At 44.2% G+C, this 13,877-nt stretch overlaps 1 protein-coding gene across 2 annotated transcripts in view; it reads left to right on the top strand.

Annotated features, from left to right (window-relative positions):
• The window catches only part of PARP8 (poly(ADP-ribose) polymerase family member 8), a 438,516-nt gene that overhangs the window by 271,066 nt on the left and 153,573 nt on the right, over positions 1 to 13,877 (top strand). For both annotated transcript variants that reach the window (XM_068249475.1, XM_068249466.1), the window contains exons 4-5: positions 260 to 297; positions 4,437 to 4,523. In XM_068249475.1, the coding sequence (XP_068105576.1) occupies positions 260 to 297; positions 4,437 to 4,523 (125 nt within the window). The remainder of the gene's footprint in view (positions 1 to 259; positions 298 to 4,436; positions 4,524 to 13,877) is intronic.

The raw sequence follows: 13,877 nt of genomic DNA, 5'->3' as shown, positions 1-13,877 counted from the left end.
GCACCCAAGTTTTCATATAACAGAAGACATACACCTCCTTGGCCTTGGGGAATACCAAATCTATTCATTTCTTTATGAGACACTGGGTCATGTGTACAGACGTATTCCCTGTCAGGATATGTTTTTTTAACCCTCTCGCTTTTCTTGGTGCCGGCTGAGCACATTATTTTTTTGTCAAAGCACATTATATGTATAGATTGTTATCTAGTATTCTGTGATTGCATCCTATAGTAATCTGCTCTTTTTTCTTGTTTTACAGTGTTGCTTATTCTGTACATGTGTCTGAGGACTATCCAGGTACAGTAATCTTTTTTCTTTTTTTTTCTTTCTTTTTTTACTTAAACTGTACATATCTAGTGCATATTTTCAAACACACTTGAAAAGACATGTGACATGAGATAAACACTAGCCCTACTTAGAAATTGTTTGGATTCCATTTCTGTTTCCCAGTACAGCAAGCGTTAAACCCTCCCAAAAAATCTAGAGTTGCTATTTATCCAAATGAGCCCGTCCAACAGCTTGTGGAAGTCAGTCCAGTGTCATGAAAAGTAAATAGAAGCTAAAAGAATGTGGTCTGAGTGATAAAAAAAAAAAAGGTTTTAGTGCTGGGAAGTTCAAAGAGTCATACCTCTGTTTGTTTGGCAGCTCGAAAACCTCAAAATAAAAATAGGAGACTCAATTTCATGTTCTAGCTAGCTGGAGTAAAACACATATAGCTAATGAATCATCTCACAGGTTTGTTTTCACTTCAGGGTTCCTTCAGGGTTCCTTTTATTGTTTACTTTCGGCAACAACCTCTGGCATCTAGTGCCAGTAGATACAACTGGGTGCTTAGCTTCTCTTAGAAACCAGTTTTTCCTCTGATTGCTCATTTTGGCCTGATCGCCATTTTGCATGTGGCCATCTTGTTACAGTGTATGGACGGCCGTGCAGAAATGCCGAGCTGTGACATCTTCCAGCTAGTGGAAGCAGCCACAATGCTTGTATTATGTTATATAAATCTAAGTTTTTGTAAGCATCCTCTACCATTACATACATGAGCCAATATAAGGGTGAAGAGAGGCTCAGAAAGGCCAGTCAAACCCCACCTTCAGGCACATCCGAATATACAATCTAACAGTGATCAGATTGTTCAAAAATCTGTGGACTCTAACTAAAGCATCTAAAAAATCTTGAAATTCTGATCACATGATCAGTCATCTGTGTACAGTGAACTCCTGGATTACATCATCTGGCTGTACATAGTGCTAGAGGGAAGGCATAGACTGAATCTCTCTTAGAAGGTTGCAGTCTATAGCAGTGACAGTTTTAAAGCATTAGTTTACCCTTCCAAATGTTTCCTTGTTAGCAAAGGCAAACGGGACTGTGCCATTACTCACAAAATTCACAAAAGCTTCATTAGTACAAGAAGGCCTCATTTTGCTGAGATGCAATAAATATAATATAGAGCTTAGTTGTCGGTCACCAAGTCTGAGGACTTTGCTTTGTAATCCTAAAGACTTGTTAACTGCAAATGCAGAGCGATGCATTCTTCTGCTTATTATACATCACTTGGATGGATTAATAGCAATTGTAGCCCACACGATGGATTTGAATAAAACGAGTGAGCAGTTTTTGCTTGATAAAGAGCGCTGCGTTGCTTGAAACAGCTGTTGAATAGGAATGGGGTTTGATGTACTGCTTATGAAGCTGTAATGGTTCCCTAGAAGTGAATAAAGGAACGGCTTTATTGAAGCCTTTTGTGCAAGCTGTAACCGCTTCTCGGGCAAGTGATTCCTCCCTGGTGTCGGGGAAAGATGGAGCAGCTGCATTAGGTACAGTAACTCATACATTAGCCTTTACCTAAATATTAGGGATGGTAGGAAATGCCCATTACCGATTCTGCCAAAATTCTGATTTCCACCAATGCCAACTTCTGATTTTCTGATTCTCAGTTTTTCAGAATTTTGGGGAAAATTTTATTAAGCATTTTTTTGCATCAAAATAAACAAAAATGGAAATCTGACAAACGGAAAATCAGAAAGTCTTGTGTTTGTTCAAAAACGACCGCAGTGATCTGATTTTTGCAGAAACATTCGGCATTCACTGATTGCTGCAATGCTTCCGAGTTCTGTGATTGGGCTAAAAATACACGAGTTGCAGCAAATCAGATTAACTGCAGAATTCTAATTTCCATTTGTGGAAATTTCAATTCCGCAGAATCTGAATGAGCATCCCTACTAAATATTAACGGCTGGAACTGCAAGCAGGGGGCCAAGAAAAACACAGACCTACATTTGTGTCATTTTATCTTCCTAATTCCAATTATTTTTAAAAGTTGTCGTTTTTTTTTCAAAAGCAAGAAATAAACTAATCATCTGTTAAAGTGTACCAGAGCTGAGTTAAATTTAAAAGTTTTATACATACCTGGGGCTTCCTCCAGCCCCATCCAGTCCGATCGCTCCCACGCTGCCGTCCTCAGCCTTCTCCAGCTCCGGTACCGGGTCCCGTAACTTCGGCCAGTCTGCGCAAAAGAAGTGCACCCTCTATGTATCTCTCCAGTGGCTGGAGGAAGCCCCAAATATGTATAAAACTTTTATATTAACTCAGCTCTGTTTTCCTTTAAAATGTACAATTAACTATGAAAACTTTATAATGCCTTTAGGGGTTTTCCACACGTGATTTTTCGTGTGTTTTTCTGCACATGCTATCCTGTGTTTTGCGTTGTTTTGGTGTTTTTTTTTTTGTCGGTTCTGTTCTGTTTTGAGCATGCAATTTTTCAGATTGGGATTTTTCTATGCATCGCTGCCGTGTGCCATCACTGCCACATGCAGATAAAAGAAATAAAACTATATTTAAATAGGAAAAAAAAGCCTAGTTGTGAAAGAGAATTCTGCACACAGAGTAAAGCCTAATCTACACGGTACAACTTTCCTTCAGATCAACGGATCAATTACATAATTTCAAAACAATTCGGACGTCTACACATGATGCAGTTTCTTATTGGATCACTGTTCGATCTGATGGAAAATTGTACCGTGTAGATGAGGCTTAATGATTACCATACAGTAAGATACTGAGCCTCATGTTTGTAAACTGTAATGGACATTTAAAGTGCATCCGAGATAAACTTTTATTCATTGCATAATTGTGTTTCTTTCATATAGTTTATAGGGCATTCTTCAAGCCAAATACTTTTTGTAGTTTTAATCCTCTCCCTATAAACTAAACAAGCCTCGCCCACAGCTTCTCCAGTGCCTTGCCACTCTCAGATCGATGTAGCAATGGCTTATGAGAGCTCAGTCTGGGCAGGAGGAGGGGAAGGTGTTACTAGCCAGAGATTTCAGAGGCAGAGGGGAGGAGGAGAGGGGAGTGAAGTTTTCACAGCCTGAGGGCTAGAGATACAGATCAGCTTGCCTATGTGTAATGTGACAAACAGAACATGGCTGCTCTCATTGTATCACAGGAATAAATAATCATAAACTATTGAAGCAGTTTGCAGATAGATTTGCTGTGTAAACTATCTAAACTTTAGATAAGATATATAGACGAGTTACATGTCATAGTTAGTTTTTCATCTTGGATCCGCTTTAAAGGGACTCCGAGCAGTGCAGAAACTATGGAAAGATGCACATCATTTTAAAGCTCTCTTTCTCCTCTTTCCAATGATATATAAACCACCACCCTACGCCTTTTAGTTTTCGCTATTTTCGCGATTGAAATTGCCTCGGCCACTATTTCGATCGCGAAAATAGAGAAAACTAAAAGGTGTAGGGCAACGATTTAGGTGTCGTCAGAAAGAGGAGAAAGAGAGCTTTAAAATGATATCCATCAAGCCATAGTTATATTGTATTACACAGGGCGACTTTTTGTCAAAGTCAGCAGCTGCATTCAGCAGAATGGAGCTGCTGACACTGGGGAAAGTGTCGTCCTCTGTAATACAATATAACTATGGCTTGATGGATATCATTTTAAAGCTCTCTTTCTGACGACACTTAAATCGTTGCCCTACACCTTTTAGTTTTCTCTATTTTCGCGATCGAAATCGCGGTCGCTGCAATTTCAATCGCGAAAATAGCGAAAACTAAAAGACGTAGGGTGGTGGTTTATATATCATTGGAAAGAGGAGAAAGAGAGATTTAAAATGATATGCATCTTTCCATAGTTTCTGCACTGCTCGGAGTCCCTTTAAACCACAAACTAATGGCACATTTGGAACGCATGTTAGCAGCCTGCCTGATTCTGGTGTGTTTGGAGTTCTTTTACGGCTACTCAGTAGGTGTCTGGCTGACTAAAGCTCCTTTGATTGGGTAGGATAAGGGGCCACTGTACATATAGTAGACTAGACAATTTAGGATAAACATGTCCTGTTATGTTTGAATAGACACCGCCATACTGTACTGTAATGTTTTCAGCCTCCTATGCTATACTTACATTATATTTGTTGTTACTTGTAGATAATACGTATGTGTCCAGCTCAGAGAATGATGAAGATGTGTTAGTTACAACAGAACCCATCCCAGTCATCTTCCACAGGATTACAGGTAACCTGCTCTGGTATATGCCACAGCGCTGTGTGGAGACGGGTTTCATGTGACAGCAGTACGGTTGTCAGATGAATATATATGAACTTTTAACTTGTCAAAATATGTGTACCGTATATTCCGCCGTATAAGACGACCCCCCAACTTTTCCAGTTTAAATATAGTGTTCGGGATACTCTCACCATATAAGACTACCCCCCTCTTCCAACACACACCAAATAAAAATGAAAAAAAAGCATATACTAGTGCTATGTATGAACAGATACTGGTGCTGTACTGTATGTGGTACCCAGTATATAGCAGTATATAGGCGACTGACTGGTTGGATTGGTCAACTCTCCCTCTCCCTAAGTGGACTGGTCAGCTCTCCTTGTCTACCTGTTTATCAGAGCGGTATGGAAGAATGTCCATAAAACACGCCTCTTTAACCCTTCTGGTCCACCCTTGTATCCTATTTACCTCCATCTCTTCCATCTCTGCCTCTCAGATATCGCTCATGTGCACCTGTGCCACTTCACTACAGTCCTCAGCAGCGAGATCTGAGAAGCGGTAACAGGATAGGGCCTATGACCCGGCATCAATAATGTATAAAAAGACCCGTGACTTTTCAGAAGATTTTCAAGGGTTGAAAAGTAGTCTTATACGCCAGAATATACAGTAATTCTTTTCAGTTACTCCTGTGATTACTACCCTCTTTTCACACTGTGAGGCAGCAGATTTTGGGGCAGCGTTGCGCCAATTGTTTTGATGCCAGCGCTGCGTGCCTGATTCAGGGTTTCAGTCGGCGCTGCACAAATTAAGAAAAAGGGGTAATTCGGCCACTGGCAGTAGCTGGAGCCTAAATTACATATCCCCTGAGTTCATACAACTCAGAGGGGGAATAGTAATCGCCACAGGCCTGGCATTTTTTGCAGAAGCAGGGTGAGCCATTTTTCAGCTTCACCCTGCGCTGAAATCACCCACACTGATAATGAATGGATGCGTTACACTGCATAGTCAGCAATTTTATTAAGGAAAAAAATTCTTTATCATTACTAAGCAACTGAGGGCCACATTTCTTACTAGAATATCATATCTTGAGAAGTGTACATATATCTCTATTGTTAAGACATGTTATCATTTGACCATTGCCACTTATGGGGAGGCATGATGGCCACGCCTTGTTTTTAGTGTTGTTAACTATTTTTTTTCCTCAGTAAAATTGTTATCTTTGATGTGAATTAGTTCAAGTTTTTTTTTTTAGGGTATTGACCCAATATAAACCGTGGGAAACCTCTTTCTTTTGTTGTTAGTTTGGTAAACCAGAGTCGTGAGGCTCAATTTTTTCCCACCAGGAACCTCCCATGTTACCCCTTATAGGAGTGGGGGGGCTTGATTATGCTCTCGTTTTTCTTTGTTTAGCACTGCATAGTCAGAGCGTCATCATGCTGTTCTTCTGTAAGCCTGATTGGTTCACAGTGCAGAGATTCCCGGAGGACTGGAGCAGTCACTCTAAAGGTGGCCACTAAGGATACAATTTGCTGAACGATTGTTTACAAGCGATTCTTCGTATGAACCATCGAAAATTATAGTTTGGGACCCCTAATAGATTAACCCTTTCCACTCGGAGTTCTTTCCTAAAGGAAGTCGTTTCTGCTCGGAGTTTTTTTTAAAGAAATGCGCTCTCCCTCTTACTCTCTCTTATTTTAACATGGAACGTAACACTGTAACATGGTATGTCTTATTTTAAAGAACACATTATAACGTTTAATTTAAAACCTCATTTGGACAGTTTGGCATCTTCTATTGGCTGGTAACAGAGGAGAAAGCCAAGGTATGGTAATTGAAAAACAGTTTTCTGGGTGTAATCCGGCCCTGCGTGAGCAAGTTTCGCAATAATAGGTGGTTTTATGCCAGCCACCCATGGTCTTACTGTCCCTACACACAATGCAATCGTTGGTAATTTGATTGGGCAGATTAGCAATAAAATACTGGCTACTATTTACACCCTCCCCCAGTCCATCCCATAGGATGCCATTCATTCTGTGTGCAACTTTGCAGGCAATCTGCCAAAAAAAAACTGCAAAGTAATCAGCAAGGAATCTGCATGGAATCTGCAGATTCAAATCACGAACCATTTTTTATAAAAAAAAAAAAAAAAAAACAGCAAAGAGACAGAAGTACATGTAAATGTCACTTCCTGCCGGCCGGGATCGTGGATTTCCAGTATGGTGCTGGGGGGCACTGACAGTGTGGGCATGTAGTATTACATGCCCACTAAAAGTCGCATAGTGATCGGCGGTTTGCGGCGGTCCCGATGCGCTGCAAACCGCCGCTACAGGGATGTCCCGCATAGCGGGACATACAAGCACATCGGGTTTTTGCGTTTGTCCTGCTATGCGGGACATACGAGTGGAAAGGGTTAACATTTCCTAACTAATCTGATCAGATTAATTGATCCGATTGGTTAGGAGAATTTTGTCTATTAGTGGTCCCAAGCGATTATATCTGATAAATACGAAATATCGTACAGGATCGATTTGCAAATTGTATCGTTAGATGATAAGGCAAGGCTCACACTAGCATAAAAAATGTTCAGTTTCGCGGAACAAAATGCAACAGACCTGAACTGATGTGAATGGATCCTATGCGAAGCAATACAATCTATTCACATCAATCCGTTAGCAAAGGATCCGTTTTTTCCCTTTCAAGGAGCGGAAGAATGTCAGCCTGCGATTTTTCCAGATCTGCCAGACGAAGCAGATGCTGACAGATTCAGGCCAAATTAATGATAGCCTATGAGAGTGGACGGTGTCTGTTCTCTTTGAGGTGGTCGCTGCATACGTTTGTTTGTTTTTTTAATAATCACAATTTCTATTGCCAAAGTTTTACAAAACTAGCATGCAAATTTTGCTCACATTCGCATTCCTCCAGCGCCACTTACGCCACCACTCAGGTCCACTATGTGGGAGAAGTGCTGGTGTACAGATTGGAGCACCATCAGAAGCATCAGGTACTCATTGGATTGCAACAGACCAATGAAAATCTTCCCTGCTTTGAGAAAAGATTCCCATTCGTCTGATGCAATCCAAAGGATAGCCTCAAAGCTTCTGCTAGGGCTCCATTCTTTATACTGGCACTTCTCCTGTGCAGTGGTTTTTGGCTGAGCAGGATCATCCACCAGGCAACCTAGGCAGGTGCTTAGGGCCTAGTGGGTGTCAAGGGACCCACCTGACACCTCCTCTGACCTCTCTACACTTCAGCTTACCAAAAGGGTCACAAGGGGGCGCCAAATCAACTACCATGCCTAGGACCCATTACATCTGAATCCATCTCTGGACTTTAGCGGTGGTGCCAGCATCGGCACAGGAACGGGAATGTAACTGGTATACCGAGTGGGTGGCAATGCAGATTGGAATGGGAACAGCGGTTGAAAAGCTGAAGCCAACGTAACAAATGTAACATTTGAAGACGAATCAGTTTTTCCAGGATCCGTTTTTCCTCCAGTAGAGTGTAAAACGGGCCTTATAGAGTTACTGATATAAACAGTAACTTTTTACATACAAACGTTTCATTAGCGTTACAGAATGTTGATTCTCATTACATTGGCCCAGTCCGTAGCTGTTAACATGTTTTCACGCTCATAGTGGATTGGTTCCCGTTTTTCAATCTTAAGGTGGCCACTAAGATTGTTAGAGCGATCAGAAATTATAATCGGATTGGTTGTTAATAATCTCCATTGATGGGCACAATCGATTACGAACAATTATAAAAATAGTCGTCCGATTGGATTTTGGTCACACTAAAATTTGGACTTTCTTGTTGGTTGTGATAGATTGGAAGCAAATATTGGTTTGTTGATGGTGTAGTGAACGATTTTTCTTCCAATCAGAATTATCTGATCGCTGGTAATGATTTTTCACTAGAAGTTGGATTGTCAGCCACCTTTAGGGGTGAGGATTGGAAGTGCTGGGGCATACAGGAGATCACAAACATCATTGAAATTAGGTTTAAAAGATACCAAAGCTGACGTAAATAAAAAAAGACGGGGGGATCAGGCATGTAGTGGAAGCCGCCCTGTCGTGTAGTCGTGACATTATGCACAGTGTGCTCTCGGCCACGTGATGTAGGATGCGGGCAGTGGGGCCATCGCCTGCGCACTAATGCCAGACTCCGGCGACCCAGAAGAGGCTGCCCGGGGGGAGGGGGGGGCACCTAGGATTGGATGGAAAAAGAGGAAAAAGGGGGGAGCAGAGCGCATCAGAATGGCTTCTATACATGCCTGCTCCCTCCCCCATTTGTTCTATTTACTTTGGCTCTGGTAGCCTTTAAAATTAACCCTACAACTTAAAGCCCTTGCTGCATTTGATTGTTCAAGCTCCATAAATCTGCTTAAAATTACCATAAAAATTTGCATCAACTCAAAATTATCTGCATCTCATTTTATTGTATTATTGTAACGATTGGTGTCAGCACACAGAGAGAATCTGATTATTGGTGATCTGCAGTATCACCAAGAATACAGATATATACCTAATTATTGATGATCTGCAGAATCACCGATAATACAGATATATTGCTAACCTCTGGACACCTGAAGCGTGTAAGTGTTTGGTGTAACAGTAGTAATTGGACCACCGGGGTAGCAGGTGGTCCAATGAGTAGAGACAGACTCTACTGCAGTCAAGGACTCCAGGAGAAGGAGACCCTGACTGATTTTGCAGCAGTGCCCCCTCTGAGGAGCAGGGGGCCCCTGCAGGAAGGCTGAGCACCCAAGGGGTGGGTGACAGCCAGAAAGGTCGGGCAGGCCGGGTCGGCAACACACAGACAGATAAAGTACAAAGACAGGAAGCTGATTCGGTATCCAAGGCAAGCAGGGTTTGGCAACAGGTAATCAGAAATGCAAGGTACCGAATCAGAAAGCAGAGGAAAAGTCAGGAAAGCAATAAGTCATAACAAATATCAAACAATGCCTAGTCTGGGTGTGAGGTCCGTGGTCTCTACACCCTGGAACTAGTCTGATGTATAACAGAATGATAACACAAGTTCCCTAGTCTGGGTGTGAGGTCCGTGGTCTCTACACCCTGGAACTAGTCTGATGTATAACAGAATGATAACACAGGTTCCCTAGTCTGGGTGTGAGGTCCGTGGTCTCTACACCCTGGAACTAGTCTGATGTATAACAGAATGATAACACAGTATTCCTAGTCTGGGGTGTGAGGTCCGTGGTCTCTACACCCTGGAACTGGTCTAAAGAATAACACAGATGATGCACAGTAAACTGGCTAAGTGTGGATTCCCAGGTCCACCTGGTTTCACCGCACTGAAGGATCTGACTAAGGTCTGAGTGCTAACACATAGGTATTCGCAACGCCAGACAACCAGCAACTGAACAGCAAGAGATATATATAGTAAAGCGCTCCACAGCGCCGCCGAGCTCCCATCAACCAATCACCTGCTGAGCTGGGATCAGCTGACCGCCTCGATCAGCTGACCCTTCTCCTATTCGCATAAAGAGCCTGTCTTGCGGCGCGCGCGCACGTGCAGCTCTCCATCTGTGTGCACTACTAGGTCCAGACAAACCAGAAGTATGTTGCTGCGGGGAAACCGCCGCTCTGTGCGCGGATTCCGCCGCCTCACTGTCAGAACGCGCGGAGGTTTCTCCGCAATCCGTCACAGTACTCCCCCCCCCCCCCCCCCCCCCGCCCGAGGAGTGGACTCCGGACACTTTCCACCAGGCTTCCCAGGATGTAATTCATGGAACTCTTTCTTTAAATCTTCCGCATGCATGCGACAATCTGGCACCCAAGATCTCTCCTCTATGCCATATCCCTTCCAGTGGACCAGATACTGCACAGAATTCTGCACCAGGCGAGAATCCAGAATCTTTTCAATCTCATACTCTAGTTGGTCATCCACTCACACAGGGAAGGGGGGGGGGGGGAGAGGAGTCCACCTGTACTGCTGGCTTCAACAGGGACACATGGAACGATCTCACACCTTTCATACTGGGTGGGAGATCAATGGCATACGTGACTTTATTGATTTTCTTGGCCACTGGAAAAGGTCCTATAAACTTAGGACCCAGCTTGGGTGACAATTGTTTTAAGGCCAAGTGACGAGTGGACACCCATACCAAATCTCCTGGAGAGAATGTTTATCGGCCTGCTTCTTCTGGGTTTGGAAAGCTTTCCCTAGGTTCTTCTTAACCATTCCCCAAATCTCTTTCAGAGCCCTTTGCCAATCCTCCAGAGCTGGGAAAGGAGTGGATGCGACCGGCAAAGGAGCAAACTTAGGTGATCTCCCTGACACCACCTGGAATGGGGAGAACCCAGAAGAAGAGCTCTTCAGAATGTTGTACGCAAACTCTGCGAATGGCAAAAACTTTACCCAATCAGTTTGCGCATCAGCAACATAACACCTGAGGAATTGTTCCAGCGATTGGTTAACTCTCTCGGTCTGACCGTTGGTCTGTGGGTGGTAGCCTGATGAGAATGCGAGTTCCATGTCTAATTGATGGCAAAATGCCCTCCAAAATTTTGAAACGAATTGGACTCCCCGATCTGACACTACATTTTCCGGAATGCCATGCAGCCGGAAGATGTGCAGGATGAAGAGATCAGCCAATTCCTGGGCCGAGGGGAGTCCTTTCAAAGGGACAAAGTGTGCCATCTTACTGAAACGGTCCACTACCACCCAAATGACTGACTTGCCTTCAGACCGAGGGATTTCACCCACAAAATCCATGGAAATATGAGTCCAGGGCTCATTGGGGACTGGCAAGGACTGTAAAGTGCCAACAGGGGCCTGACGAGAGGGTTTACTTCTCGCACATACCGCACACTCTCTTACAAATTCCTTGAAATCTGTAACCAAGGTAGGCCACCAGGCACATCTAGCTACTAGATCCTGGGTTCTGGTGGCTCCAGGATGACCAGCATTCTTGTGAGAATGAAAGAATTGCAGGATTTGTAAGCGGAAAGGCAGTGGCACAAACATGACCCCCTCAGGTTTTCCCTCTGGAACATCCTGTTGGTAGGGACTCAATGTGGCTGTCCAATCTCTCCATGTCTCAGTGGCTGCCAGAACTACCTTTGGGGGTAGGATGGTTTCAGGGGCTGCAGGCTGCACTGACTCAGGATCAAAACACCTGGAGAGAGCATTGGCCTTGACATTCTTACTTCCAGGAGTATACGTGATTACAAATCTGAATCTTGCAAAAAACAGGGACCACCGGGCCTGGCGAGGGCTAAGTCTCTTAGCCCCCTCAATATACTCCAAATTCTTGTGATCTGTATAAACTGTGATAATGTGTTCTGCACCCTCTAACCAGTGTCGCCATTCCTCAAACGCCAATTTGATGGCCAGGAGCTCCCGGTTGCCGATGTCATAGTTTTTCTCGGCGGGTGAAAATTTGCGAGAAAAGTAGGCACATGGGTGCAGCTTGCCCTGCAAACCTGACCTCTGGGACAACACAGCTCCCACCCCCACCTCTGAGGCATCAACCTCTACAATGAAGGGAAAGGCGACGTCAACATGCCTCAGTATTGGGGCAGAACAAAACAGTTTCTTTAGGGTCGAAAAGGCCGCATGAGCTTCTGGTGACCAGTGATGAGTGTCAGCCCCTTTCCTGCTGAGACTGGTGAGAGGAGAGATGATGGTAGAGTACCCCGTAATGAATCTGCTGTAGTAATTAGCAAACCCCAGGAATCTCTGAAGTGCCTTCAGCCCCACAGGCTGAGGCCACTCCAGGACAGCAGAAACTTTCCCTGGGTCCATCGAGAGACCAGAAGTGGAGATAATGTACCCCAAGAAGGCTACTGACTCTACCTCGAAGAGGCATTTCTCCAGTTTGGCATAAAGTTGATTCTGTCTTAACTTTTTTAAAACCTATCTGACATGCTGGCAATGTTCAGAGAGACTGGACGAAAAGATTAGTATATCGTCCAAGTAAACCAGAACAAACTTCCCCAACACTTCCCTGAACACCTCATTGATTAACTCCTGGAAGACGGCTGGTGCGTTGCACAACCCGAAGGGCATCACCAGGTACTCGTAATGCTCATCGGGTGTGTTGAAGGCCGTCTTCCATTCGTCACCGTCCCTGATACGGACTAAATTGTATGCACCCCTGAGATCTAGCTTGGAAAAAATCTTGGCGTTGGTCACCTGCATGAACAAATTGTCAATCAATGGCAAAGGGTAGCGGTTTTTCACTGTGATCTTATTCAGGCCTCGATAATCTATACAAGGACGGAGGCCTCCGTCTTTTTTCTTTACAAAAAAGAAACCTGCCCCTGCTGGTGAACGAGAGGGACGGATGAACCCTTTCGCCAAGTTTTCCCTGATGTATTCCTGCATAGCTAGTTTCTCAGGTCCAGAAAAGTTATAAAGATGACCTCTGGGCGGCATACAACCAGATCTCAGATCGATGGGACAATCAAAGGCACGATGGGGGGGAAGTTTGTCCGCTGACTTAGGACAGAAGACGTCAGCAAATTCTGCGTATTGTCTCGGTACACCTTCAACCTGAATGTTGGTATTACCAATGGTTACTCTCGCTAAACAATGATGATAACAATGGGATGACCAGCTCGTTTGCTGACCTGAAACCTAGTCTATCTGAGGCGAGTGAATTTGTAACCAGGGCATGCCAAGAATGATGGTAGAGGTTGCCATATGCAAAACCAGAAATTGCAGATTCTCCCCATGTAACACCACCACACTGAGTTGCAAACTTGGAGTACGGGATAAGGGGTGTCTACTCTGCAGAGGAGAGTCATCTACAGCAGTGACCAGGATCGGTTGATCCAAAGGGAGCATGGGTATTCCCAATTTTTTAGCAAAATCGTAATCAATAAAATTAGCCGTTGAACCGGAATCAATGAAAGCTTCAGTGGAAACAGTCTGACCCTCCCATGTGACAGAACAGGGAAGTAGCAGACGATTGTCATGTAGAGGTAAAGACTGCGCGCCTAGGGTATTACCTCTGACTACTCCTAGGCGGCAGCGTTTCCCGACTTCCTGGGGCAATTCTGCACTCCATGACCCTCCTCTGCACAGTACAAACAGAGCTGTTCTGTTTTCCTGCGATTCCTCTCTGCCCGCGTTAATTTGGACTGACCAATTTGCATTGGCTCAGGTGGTGGTGAGGCTGGTGGAGAAGTGGTATAGGAGACATATCTGATTCGGTCCTTACCACGGGTTTGTCTTTGATATCGTAACCGACGATCAACCCGCACTGCCAATGAGATTGCTTCCTCAATGGTTTTTGGTTCAGGGTATCCCAACATCAATCCAGAGACTGCGTCTGATAACCCTGATAGGAAACAATCCAGCAATGCAAAAGCCCCCCACCTGGCCGACACCGACCAC

The sequence above is a fragment of the Hyperolius riggenbachi genome, chromosome 1 (genome assembly GCF_040937935.1).
Source record: "Hyperolius riggenbachi isolate aHypRig1 chromosome 1, aHypRig1.pri, whole genome shotgun sequence".
Classification (NCBI taxonomy): Eukaryota; Metazoa; Chordata; class Amphibia; order Anura; family Hyperoliidae; genus Hyperolius; species Hyperolius riggenbachi.
The sequence above is the reverse complement of the archived record's forward strand: the minus strand, read 5'-3'. Positions and strand labels throughout refer to the sequence as shown.